Raw genomic sequence first — 13,416 nt, 5'->3', positions numbered from 1 at the left:
GCAAAATCATGCCCATCACCATTTTTTATTTTTATTTATTTTTTTTGCAAAACATCACATGAAATAGCCAATGATGCAGTCCCAGCACCAGCCAATGTATGTTTCATGGAGTTTGCCATTGCTTTTTGCAACTGCCCTGCTAAAATTTCATCTGGATTGCAGTGTGTACCCCTGCACACTTATCTTCACTGAGTTATACTGATCTCTCATATGTTAGAGTGATAAGCATGTTTCCCAATATTTAAGAAGAAATTGAACAATTCCAAGTGAGAGCTTAAACATCCCATTTGTAGGCCCACCATTTTGTGCAAGAGAACGGCTAGTTGATAAGCGGCTTGTGTGAACTGACTCCCCAGGTAGCAGCTGATCTCAACCAGATCGCTGCAAGCCCACTTTTATCCGGGGTTTGCGACGGGAACAGCTGGAATCGCCTGAGCCACATGAGGAGTTGTTTGACACAAAGGCCGCACAGACCCAAGTGTCTCCTTTTGAAGTGGATCTGTGCAGCAGGGTGCACGTACATATCAGGCCTAAGTCCTCATTAGGCATATTGCAATCCGTATTTGGAGAACTTGAGAAGGATATTAATGAGTTGGAAAGGATTAAGAGGAGCATTAGGAGAATAAAGCATCTAGAAGACAGATCATATGAAGAAAAGGCTAAAAGAGCTGGGTATATTTAGTTTAGAGAAAAGAAGATTAAATAGCAAGGGAGGTATTTTTTTAATAGATGCTAGAAAGAAGAAGAGAATGATTGGTCAATTCTATACAACCGGGATGATGAATAACAGTTGGTTGAAACTACAGGAAAGTAGACTTAGACTGAACACTGAGAAAAATCATATTTAAAAACGCAGTCCAGGAATGGAATGAGCTGTCCAGAGAGGCTGTAGATTCTACCGCCTTAGGGATATTAAGGAAGAGTTTGTCCAGCCATCTCTCAGGATATGTTAGGTAAGGGGTTCTCAAACTTGGGTCCCCAGATGTTTTTGGACATTGACTTCCATAATCCCCAACCGCAGGATTGGGGAAAAGTGAAAGGGAGTGAAAGGGGAGCGTGACAAAGACCCTAGCCTGAAACACTGAAGAGCTGTTGCCCATCGGCTTAAATTGACCCTTTATCTGATTTGGTGTAAGGCAGCTTCTGATTAGGGATGTGCATGAACCCATTCGGAGGCCCTTTTACGGGCCTCCAAACAGGTTCAAACCCCGGGGCCGGTATATGAATTAGATACCATTTCCCCTTGAAGCTCTCTTTTGGCATGGAGTGGATATCAGATATCCGTGTATGCACATTTTGATTCAGCAGAACCAGCACCCAAAGCCAGCAGATTGGTAAGCGCATTTATAACTTGCTTATTTTTCCATTTCTTCTTCTTGCTAAAACTCTTGCTGCAGCTTATGCTTTGTGTAGATTATTTATTTATTATTTATTTATTCATTCATTTTATATACCACCCTTCCAAAATGGCTCGGGGTGGTTTACAGCAGGATAAAACCAATTAAAAGCAGTTAACACATAAAATCAAAACTATAAAAACAGAATGAAACCAATAAAACATGCAAACAGCTAAAAACCCTGGAAAACCAGGGCAACCATTTAAAATAGTTTATAGTAGTTCAAAAACCCTGGAAGGCCAGGCCAAACAGACAGGTAGATGATGGTAGAAGGTCCTGTAGGTCATGGCAGAAGATGGCCTTATGCAGGTGCCCTCCTCCATCAGTGCATGCAAACCCGTACAAACCAGGAGAGAACGTTTAAAAAAGAAAGGCGGGGGGGGGGGGATGCTTTATCCAAGTGCTGCCAAGAAAGCTAAGAAAGAATGAACTAATAATGAGTCAAGCCAGAGGGAGCCCACCTATTGTCACAAAAGACTGCAGATTAAAAACCTACTAGCAGCAGACCGGCTGGATTCCCTACTAACCCAGCAGCGTGATCCACCCCACGCTGGTTCTGGCCTCTACGTTTGTATTCTATGGTTAACTGGCCCCAGCAATGACTTCTGTGACTGACTGCAGCTTTCATACAATTCCTATTAATTCCCAATGAGGGCCACCTGCAGCTGGACTGCGACCCAGGGTACAGCTCTTGCCTGAGCTTTGCTGGCTCCAGAATTGGGAGGTTTGGGGGTGCTCAATGCTGAAAGGCATCATCTCATATTGCATGGGAAGAGGCAATGGTTAACCCCTCCAGTATTCTACCAAAGAAAACCACAGGACACTGTGGACGCCAGGAGTCTAAATTGACTTGATGGCACACTTTACCTTTACTATGCAGAGAATGGCAACACTGTTGGGGCAATGGGCCCTCCTTCAAGTTAGGGGCACTATACAATGCTCCCTATGGAGTCACCCTTGGCTTATGGTGCTATTTGTCAACAGCCACATCAGTGCAACTATCAAGTATATGACACCCCGAGCGGGAGAGGTGTGTGCTTGCCAAGAATCTTTGGGGCCTTTTGCCCAATAAAATGAATGTCTATGGTCCTAGGCTAAGCTAGGCCAAGGATAGTCCAGACAAGTAAAAAAGAAGATTCTTTGTCCCCCTAATAGCTCTTTTATTACAAGACTGAAAAAGAATAACAGAAGCAACACTCAAGCATTGACCTAAGGTCAAGGCACACACTTAAGTAGAGGCATGCAGTTTCAAAGACTGTAGCAAGTACAAAATACAGAACCACAAAGAAAACACAAAAAGCAAGCTTTAGAATCACACACACACACACCCAGTTCATCTCTCCTAAAGCACAGGAGCAGATTGCACAGAAATCACCTTCCAAGTTGGAATCCCTCTGATAATCACTCCAGGTCTTTCCCCTCTGCCTTGAGAACACTGTTCAGACCTCTGATAAACAGTTTTCCTGTTTAAACAGTTACCCCTGCTAACTGAGCAAAGAGGCACCTTTCAAAGTGGTGATTCTCTAATCGAGCAGGGGGAGAGCAACTGGCCCTATCCGTCCCCAGCATAACTTCCCTCCAGTGGCTGTTGCTGGTGTCTGTCTTATGTTTCTTTTTTAGACTGTAAGCCCTTTGGGGACAGGGAACCATATCTATCTATCTATCTATCTATCTATCTATCTATCTATCTATCTATCTATCTATCTAAACCGCTTTAGAAATGTTGAAAAGAAGTATATAATAAATGTTGAAAAGCAGTATATAATAGTAGTAGTAGGAGTAGTTTCACATGCACTTCCATCCCCTCTTAATTTGAAACAAGCCAGAAGCTGTCAGGCTCCATGCTTGGCCTTATTTTCACTGGAAGGAGAGAGACAAAGATCAGAGTGCTCCGCAACAGGTATGCACAAACAAGTCTGTCCAACAGCTACCCAAAATGGCCTTACCTACATGTAAAATGGCTCTTTTGCCAACCTGAGATCGGACATCCCCCAAAACGTGAGTGCCATCCATAACACAACATCACTCATTACAGTGTCATGCTTCCACTGCAGGAGAGCAGTATTCTTGCAGGATAAGCAAAAATCCCCCAGTTTGCGGTGATGGCTTGTTCCTTCTTTTACTCCATGTACTTCTCCTGCCCTTAATTCTTTTCAAATATGCCAGGTCAACTTGTCTCAAGGCAAAAACATGGTGTCAACCAACCTACAGTAAACATGCGCTTTCTACCACAAGGACAAACATTTAAGGAACTTGGCCAGTAATTCTTGGAAGCTTAACACCGTAAAAATGCCAGCAAAAGTTTTGATTTATGCAATACTAATAAGACTTGGATTCCCTTTTTAAGAAAATAGACGCGAGCTAAGAATTCATGAAAAGGCAGCAACCAAAACCAACACGAGTCACATCATCATATATGAAGGAATGAAACTCACTCTCACTTAATACAAGGAGGTGATCTAAGCAACTTCCATCGCAGACATTTGAGCTGCAAGTCAGGGCTCTGAATATTACAACATTACAACAATAACCTCCAGCACAGTACCTCCAGAGACTGTTGCTGGTGCCTATCTTATGGTTCTTTTCGATTCTGTTCCCTTTGGGGACAGGGATCCATCTTATTTATTTATTATTTCTCTGTGTAAACTGCCCTGAGCCATTTTTGGAAGAGCGGTATAGAAATTGAATTAACAACAACAACAACATCCAGAGTTCCATAGTGGACAGACCTGGGGAGCCTTGTTCTTTGTACTTGTCAAATCCCCATTCAAGCAGGACGTTTGTTGGTTGGCCTTGGGCAAGTCACTATAGCCTTATTTGGACAGTACATTGAACACTCATACAGTTAGTGTTTAGCAGGGGCCAGAGCTCCTCGCCTGAAAGGGAAGTCTCCTCCAGCTCATCAGCCAAAGCAGTGTCACTCCTTTTTGAGTAGCAGAGGAGCCAGGTGGTTGTCAGCTCTGCCTCCCTATCTACCTCCTGTAGCCCATGACCATACTTGTGCCTCAGAAACATCAGATAAGGCCCCACCTTCTGGCAGCTCCCTCCTGACTTGCGAACCCCAGGGGGGCCTGACCCACAATTTGAGAACTTCTGGTGTACATTGTACACAGGTACAGATCGGTACATAGGTTCAGTGATTAACATGTTGTGTTGAACACAAGTACTGTCGTACACTTCTTTCCTGTATTCTGCATTTCAGGGGCCTGTAGCCAAGTTCACCTTAAAAATGAATACTGGTGCTGCCATCCACAGATAGAGATGTGCACAAACCATGGTTCGAACCATGGATCGAGGACTTTCCAGGAGTGGAGCCCGGGAGCTTTAAGAAAGAGGAGAGCAGGTCCTTACCTGCTCTCTGCCCCTGCCCCCCATGCAGCTTCCTGCTGGAGCACCAAACATGCCAAGAAGCCCACATGGTATCAACATGCACATGGCACCCACACATCCTAAAATTTCTTGAACCACAGTTCGAACGGTGGTTCATTCATGCACATCCCTATTCACAGATAATGTCTGAATAGGGCTAGAATCTCAACATAATCCTGAAGGACTGTCACGCTCATATGATCCTGCCTGTCCATGTATGTCAGCTTGAGAGGCCTTTTTGCATGTCCCATCTACATCTAAGGAATGGAAGAGAAAATCTTTTTTTTTTTACTGCAGCACCCATTCTTTGGAATGCCTCATCCAGAAAGATCTGTGCTATCATTCCACCAACCTACTGCAAACCATTTTTGTTTTGTCAAGTTGCTCGGCCTAGCTATTAATTGAATTTTTTAACCTGACTCATGGCATTTTAGTTGTGTTTAATTTTAGCTGGAATTCTTATCTGACACTCTGTTTGCTTTTAATTTTGTTTTTCTTGATTGTGTTTATATAGATATTATTTGTTTTCAATTAATTTTCTTAATGCGGTGTGTAAAGCATAGGAAGCCATAGGAAGAAATTATTCTTCCTGAGTAAACACAGAAAAACGCATCACAACGAATCCAATGTCAACACCAAAACATACCTTCTTTTTCAAATTTCTCTGGGCCAGGTTGGATGATTCTTTGTGCTCTGACCCCACCATACAGGATAAGGACGTGCCGACTGCCCTGCCCCCCCCCAACAATTAGGGAAAGATGCATCTGAATGGCAAAAAGACATGCACACTCACAGTGCATGCACATTCTTATCACAAGATACTTGACCAACCAAGTATCATCTGAACTAGATATGTCCATGAAACAGATTTTGCTATTCGTTTTGAGCTCAAAACAATTCACAAAATTCTCAAATTGATTTGTCAAAACAGCAGACAAGTGTGAATCAACTTCAAAATGTTTCAAGTGTTTTGAGTGTTTCAAGTGCTGTTTTGAGACCTGTTTTTCCAGGGAGAGCTGGTCTGCCAAGCAGGGCACGTGCCCTGGGTGCCACTTGAAGGGGGGCGCCATTTTTTAAAATAAAAAAATTAAAAGAAATGGCCACGGAAAACAAATGGCCACCACACATGCTAAAATGGCCTCCTTGAGGCCCTAGGTCATGCCAGGCCTTGCAGAGGCCATTTGAGCATGTGCAGTGGCCATTTTGTTTTCAGCAGCCATATAAATAGATAGATAGTCTATATATATAGACTACCACACATGCTCAAATGGTCCCTGAAAGGCCCTAGGCCTTGCCAGGCCTTGCAGAGGCCATTTGAGCATGCATGGCAGCCTCCAAAATGGCCACCACGCTGATCTTTTCAGTGAATTAAGAGGCCAGTGGGGGGAGGGGGAACCTTTGCAGACACGCCCCCCCACAGCTTTTAGGAAGCCCCCCAAAGGGGCTACAGGTAATCTTTGTTTAATTTAATATAATATAAGTCACTGTACACATATTCAGTTTGGCACTATGTACAGAGAATCAGAGCTTGTGAATACTGAGCTGAAGCTTATGAGCGAGGATTGTATTCATTTGTTTTTACTTTGCTTCTTGTGATAAGTGAGTTAAATGTGATGTCTTAATAATATGGCTATTAATGGTGAGTTTGTCTTTGAATCAGTGTGAAATCCTTAGTATTAAGGCCACTGGGAGTTTCTTGCTCTCTTTCTCTCATTTTAACTGTCTTTCTAAAATACTAGACTATATTCCAAGCAGTGACAGACATAGTTTACTCTGCATATCCTTTAATTATTGTCAGAGTATCTGGGAAAAGCCAAATTCTCCATTTATTTTTAAAACTTATGTAATGGTGATGCTACAATACATAGTAGAGAATTAGACAGGCACTTCTGTTTAGTTTTCCAAGTACACCTCCACATAGTATTTGGGTATTTCATGAGCCCCAGCATACTGAAATTTGTAGTTTTCCAGCATTTTTGGTCTGGCTATGTCCACTGCTAAAATAGTTTTTGAAATATTAAAAGATTAACGAGCCTGACTTGTATTTTTCAGCTGATATTATGGTAAAGTTATCTCAAAGATGGGTGTCAGATGCTTGGACAGGGGGCGCAATTTCAGTGTTTGCCCTAGGCGCTATTTTCCCTAGATACGTCTCTGTGCCCTAGGTGCTATTTTCCCTAGATACGCCTCTGAACGCACCAAGTCTGGAGCAGAGGGCTGGTCTACCTACTGACCCTAATTGGCAGACCAGCTCTCCCCAGAAAAACAGGCCTCAGAATGGCACTTGCAACACTCAAAGCATTTCGAATCAAAAGGGGCTGTTTCGTTTCAAGCTAGAAACAGGCCCTTTATTTTCAGGGTGTTTTGTTTTGAGCTCGAAACACTCAAAACAGCCTGTTTCGAGTTTGAATTGATTTGAGCTCGAATCAATTGGCACATATCTAATGTGAACTGACCCTCTGCTGTAAAACTGGGGTTCCAAATGATGGAAAGCTGTGGAGATGCCTTTCCTGCCAATGGTGATTGAGAAGCAATGCCTATACTTTTGTCAAGCACTGTGACTAAGCCCAAGAAGATAAGTCCCAATGAATATACTGGAAGCAATCACTCCCCCGCCCCCCATGAAGAATATGCGCTTTATTGCAGGCACATATTCTTCCTTCAGAAGGCAGTAAATTATAGTATTTATGGAATCTTAATGATCTAAACACAGTTGGAGCCTGAAGGTCAAGGCTGCAAACTGCATCCTAAATTTCTGTTTACAGATGAAGTTGAGTATTTATTGCAGCACTGTTTGTGCTGCTATAGTTAAAGGTCTGCCAGCGTTTCCATTATAAACCACTATTTCAGAGGTTTATAACTCACTCATAAATCTCCACTCCAGGCTGAAACACAGTGCAAAACAAGGTCTCCACTGTGGGAGAAAAGGGTTTTCACTTGTTTGTTTTACAAAAATTGTTTGTTTGTTTGTTTTTAAAAAAATGCCCCCGCAATCTGAAATACACAAAAACTCATTGTAAATTCTTACTAGAATAAATAGATTATGCATGGTGTGTAAATAGGATAGTAGGGCTGTTTGGCACATTTGTAAGCTTGCAAGTGAAATAAAGGCTATTTTTAATACATCTTTTTATGGCCTGTGCAAAAATTAATAATAGTGGTCAACACAACGGGCAGCCCTACATTGACTTTAGGGACCCGCTGGGGCTGCACAACTTGAAAGAGCCCCAAAGGCAAAGCATGATGAAGCTGCTGTGGAATTACTTAAAACTCTTCCAGACAGTCATGCAGCGGTATTTCCATTGCTCCCAATAAGAACAGCCCTGCAGGATCAGGCCCAATCCCTATCTAGTCCAGCATCCTGTTTCCAACAATGGTGCACCAAGTGCCTTTGAGAAGCCCATAGGCAAGAAATGAGGCCATGCCCTCTCTCCTGCTGTTGCTCTCCTGCAACTGGCATTTAGAGGCATCTTGCCCCCGAGGCTGGAGGTAGCCTATAGCCATCAAGGTAAGTAGCCATTGATAGACCTATCTTCCATGAATTTGTCTAAGCTCCTTTTCAAGCCAGCCAAGCTAGTGGTTATCACCACATCCCGTGGCATAGAATTCCACATATTGATTATGCACTGTCTGAAAAAGTACTTTCTTTTGGGAAGGAGAGCTGGTCTTGTGTTAACATGCATGAATTGTCCCTTTTGCTAAGCAGGGTCTGCCTTGATTTGCATTTGGATGGGTGGCTACATGTGACTGCTGTAAGTCTGGCGATGGGGCCAAAGCTCTGTGGAAGAGCATCCGCATGGCATCTCCAGGTAAGACTGGGAGAGACTCCTGCCTGAAACCTGGAAGGGCTGCTGCCAGTCAGTGTAGACAATACTGAACTAGATGGACCAATGATCTCACTTGGTATAAGGCAGCTTCCTATGTAGACTGTTGAGGCTGCCTTTGAAGTTGTGCAGCAGTCCCAGAAGAGCCTAACAGTGACACAAGGCAATCCATCATGGTGTCTACTATTTTTACTCCTCTTCTGCTAAGTATTCTAACTGCTTCACACTCCATTATTTTAGTCTTTCTTACGACAACAGTTAGGGTAGCTCAGTATTATTTCCCCCATGTTGCAGGCACAAAGAGTGGGGAGTTGAGGCTGAGGGTGCTCGCATCTTGCCTAAGCCCACCTGGTGAAACTGAATCTCTGACATTTCCAGGTCGGATAGGGAAAGACCGTTCTTTGAAGCCCTGGATAGCTGTTGGCAGTCAGTGCAGACCAGGGATTCTCAGCATTGGGTCCCCAGATGCTATTGGACTTCAACCAGCATAATCCCCAGCCTCAGGGGCCTTTGGTTGGGGATTATGGGAGTTGAAGTCCAATAACATCTGAGGACCCAACGTTGAGAATCCCTGATGTAGACAATACTGATCTAGAAGCACCAATGGTCTGATCCAACAGTTGAATAATCTCTTCATGCAAGTGTAGGGTCATGGCACTTCCCACACACATAGGGCCAAATTGCTTGTGATACCAGAGATTGTCTGACATAAAAAAATAAAAATAAAAGCAGTTATGAAATCCAAATTGGATTAGGGCAGCAATGGAGCTAATTCTTTTCCTTCGTGCCATCCTCCACCCCCATTCACACCCGAAGCTGCTATTATTTTCCTTACTGGGGAGAAAAGATAAGATACAATACCACTTCCTTCCTACATCTACCCTGAGAAATGCAGTAACACTGCATTGGTGTGACTACCTTTATAATTCTTTCTATATTTGTCTTCATATCTCAACAACTGCGGCTTTCCATATGAGTCTGCCCAGGTGCTCTGCTCCATAACTGAAGCCCGGTTCCCCTGCAGTCTGAAGTTCTGTTGGTGGAATTCACTGCTGCTCCTAGAATATCAAATGTCCTCCCCAAGGGGGCTAATTTCTCCACGTCACTGCTCATCTTTAGGCCAGCAGCAAAAACATGGCTTCCTGTTTTGTATGTTTTAAAAACACTGATCTGTATATGTTAGCTGGATCATTTCTGGCAAAATTCAGGGTGCCGGAATAGTGAGTGGGTTTGGGAGAGGAACAAAACCAGGTGATGTGGGCAGGTGATTACAAAATGTTTAAAGTTTAATGGAGGGAAACATTTTTCATGCTGTCTCCATATGATGTGTAAAATGTAGTTCTGCTGTAAGCAACTTGGGGCAAAAAAGAAAGTGAAAAGGCATTTTTATGTATCAACAATCTAGTTATGGGAATGATTACCAGGAGAGGTCTGTCTGCAGTTGCTATTGGCTCATCTGGTGGCTACTTGGGGACGGGCTTTCTCTGCTGCTGCCATGAAGCTTGGGAACGCTCTTCCTGCTGAAATAAGAACCACCCCATCTCTGACAACTTATAAAAATTCTTTAAAAATGCATCTGTTCACCCAGGCTTTTAATTAAATATTTTTAAAATAGTTTTGACCTTGTTTTAAAATATTGTTTTAAACTTTTGAATTGTTGTAAGGTTTTAACTTTTTCTGTTGTCATTTATTTTGTGTTAACTAATGTTTTAGCCTTTTTGTTGTTGTTGTTGTTGTTGTTTTTGCTTTGTTGTAAACTGCCCAGAGACGTAAGCTTTGGGAGGTATAAAAATATGTTAAATAAATACATACATACATACATACATATAAAAATAAATATAATGACTCAGATATTTTATGTTGGCAACATGCGGTTTTTAAGGACACTTTAAGAACACAATATCCTGACATTTTTCAACATACCCTGACTTGACTTATTCTCTAATTTTATATCACACTTTTCACCCCAAACAGTCTCAAAGCAGCTTACAAGAATAAGACAATTAGACACTCCCTTTGCTTCAGAAGCACTTTTTTGATACCATAAACATATCTCTGAGGCCTGTGCAGGCCTCAGAGAAGTTTTCATGAGTCATGACAGAAGTGTAAAAAGGCTGCATTCAATTTGCACTTTTTTTTTTTTTTTGGCTTTTTATTTTTGCAAAAAGAATTATTTCTGTGTAGAAAAATGTACATATGAGCTTTTATCTAACATTTTTGCTGAGACCCACACACTTACTTAGCAAGACAGTTATGAAAGTCCAAGCCAAGTCAAGTGATTAAACCATTTAATATAAGGGAACACAGAAATTTTTTTACCTGTAAAATCCTGAAGGAACTTGTTGAACTAAGAAGTTTTTCTCAAGGTTCTGCAATACATCATTCAGCATTCTTACACGGGTGGGAGCTCTTTCTTTGGGGTCGTTTGCTGGACGCATCTCATCCGACTGGAACAACTGTGCACTCTCCCTCAGAGTATCAGCCATTGTCAGGAGCTGGTCAATATCCAGATGGTCACCTGCTTAAGTTATGAGAAAAGCATTACATATAGAAAGACCTTAAGCCTCCATGACTGACTCACTCACTCACGGCACTACAACAATTTTGAAGTTCTTCCACAACAACCTGAAAGTTGGAATGTGATAAACACGTCATTTAAGACATCCTGATTACTAGATTATCCTTAAATAGCTCTACCTTAAATATTATAAGATTGCAAGCTTTAATTACTTACATTAGTAGTAAACTGAATTTTTGGTTCGTTAGGAAACTATTGTTTTAAAGTATTGATTCCAAGCCTCCCTGGACATGGTCACAACAAGAGTTCAGTATTAAATGTTTTAAATAACTAAATACTGTATGATTAAATTTTGATCAATGGGGACAATTTTTTATAGAGGGCCTGAGAACGAAAGGCAAACATTCATTATTAAAGCCATTTTGGCTCTGGCATGTTTAAGATAATAAGGAATGAGAAATGATAAAATGGAATGATGGCCTTTTTCTTTGTTCTGTTGCTGAATGGCAGCTTCTGTATATCAGTTGTAAAGGATCGTGCATTTCGGTGAAAATCACAGCCCACATGTGCCACCAGAACAGCACTGCTAGTCTGCAGCATAGAAGTGCCAACACTGCTCAGATAGGAACAACACAGGAACATAGGAAGCTGCCATATACTGAGTCAGACCATTGGTCTATCTAGCTCAGTATTGTCTACACAGACTGGCAGCAGCTTCTTCAAGGTTGCAGGCAGGAATATCTCTCAGCCCTATCTTGGAGATGCCAGGGAACCTAGATGCTCTTCCCAGAACTTGGAACCTAGATGCTTTTCCCAGAGCGGCTCCATCCCCTAAGGGGAATATCTTACAGTGCTCACACATCAAGGCTCTCATTCATATGCAACCAGGGCAGACCTTGCTTAGCTAAGGGGACAAGTCATGTTTGCTACCACAAGACCAGTTCTCCTACCTGGTAATGGTAAATATCTACCATTATTTTAACAAGAAGACATACGTTCATTCAAACCTCTTCTCAAGCTTTGATGTGCAAATCTAGTTAAATTGAATCAATTAATACAATAATACAAAGTTTAGGGAGGCTTTTGCCCGCTGTGGAAGCCCTGTGCAGCTGTCTCTGAAAGCATGTGGGAGCACATTCCAGAGTGCAACCTCAGTTCACTGGAATGTTCACCAGGCTTATTGGGCTTCATTGTCCCACCTGAAGTGAGAGTTCATCTCACACACATCCGACATGTGGCCGAGCATGCAGGAGCAAATCAGCTGCAAGGCTAAGCTTTCTTTCAGGGGATCTTCATCTTCTTATTGACCCACCACTTATAAGCTTTCAGGCAACTGGGTGGTCTCTATGATTCCTCTAGGGTGGCTTGTGCCTCCGGTGCTTGTCTTATAAGGTGAGGGAATGGACTCAGTGTTCAGCGTAGCCAGAGAGGGGAGGTTCTGTCCCCTAGGCCCCCTGCCCTGGCTCTCAGCCTACTGACCGTTGGGGCCTTAGCCAGAAGCAGCCCTCATTGACAACTGGCCACTCATCATTGGCTGGTCCACTCCTAAATAGCCCTTGACATCCCAAGCAAGTCTCATGAGAATCATAACCCGCATGAGATCCCATCCCGAGGTCTCAGGAGAGTTCCCGAGACCCCTGTGAGAGTTCATGAGACTCTCACCAGAGTTCCCGAGACTCCTGCCATTTTCGCCTCTCCTCCCAGCTGGGCTGCTGTTGCCTATGAGTTTCTGGTAGTGTCAGTGTGGTGTCACTGCCACCCGAGAGCAGGGCTGGTGTGCGAGGCTCACACACCCTCATCCAGGCTTGTCCAGCCCCTGGGGTAAGTGTGGCATAACTCTCCCAACCCTCACCCATGGGCCCTGACAGTTCTCATGAACAGACTTTGAAAAATACTGGTTTTAATCAATGAAAACATAAAATGAAATGAAATAAAATAAGACATTACAGCTGTCTTTGGTGGATCAAGGCTCAACTGGATCGCACCTGCTCTTATCTCCAACCCATCAAAAAACATAACCAAAAAATCCCAGAATAATTTCCCTTTAACTTCCCACTGCCACAATCAATTCCCTCAGGAACAGAAAACTAACACGCTCCTGCTACCCTAGCAGCAAGGTAAGGTAAGCATTTTATTTGTTTTATTTATTTACTGTTAAATTTATATACTGCCTTTCATTAAAAACAATCCCAAGGCGGTTCATCCTCGCATGGGGCGAGAATGAACAGGCAGGGACAAGGTATAACAGAATTTTTAAAAACAACTATTTTCTGAAACAAATATAACAAGAGTAGAAGATTGTGCTATA

General features: G+C 42.7%; 1 protein-coding gene across 9 annotated transcripts in view; it reads right to left on the bottom strand.

Annotated features, from left to right (window-relative positions):
* The window catches only part of NAALADL2 (N-acetylated alpha-linked acidic dipeptidase like 2), a 1,287,075-nt gene that overhangs the window by 49,600 nt on the left and 1,224,059 nt on the right, over positions 1–13,416 (bottom strand). For 7 of the 9 annotated variants that reach the window (XR_008319557.1, XM_053310111.1, XM_053310109.1 and 4 more), the window contains one exon: positions 10,910–11,111. Coding sequence is in view for 7 of the 9 variants with exons in the window: in XM_053310111.1 (XP_053166086.1) it covers positions 10,910–11,111 (202 nt within the window). In the remaining 2 variants the exon portion in view is untranslated. Of the gene's footprint in view, positions 1–10,909; positions 11,112–13,416 lie in introns of those variants that run through there. The other 2 variants (XM_053310114.1, XM_053310118.1) reach the window with 2 other exon arrangements.

The sequence above is a fragment of the Hemicordylus capensis genome, chromosome 3 (assembly GCF_027244095.1).
Source record: "Hemicordylus capensis ecotype Gifberg chromosome 3, rHemCap1.1.pri, whole genome shotgun sequence".
NCBI lineage: Eukaryota > Metazoa > Chordata > Lepidosauria > Squamata > Cordylidae > Hemicordylus > Hemicordylus capensis.
The sequence above is the reverse complement of the archived record's forward strand: the minus strand, read 5'-3'. Positions and strand labels throughout refer to the sequence as shown.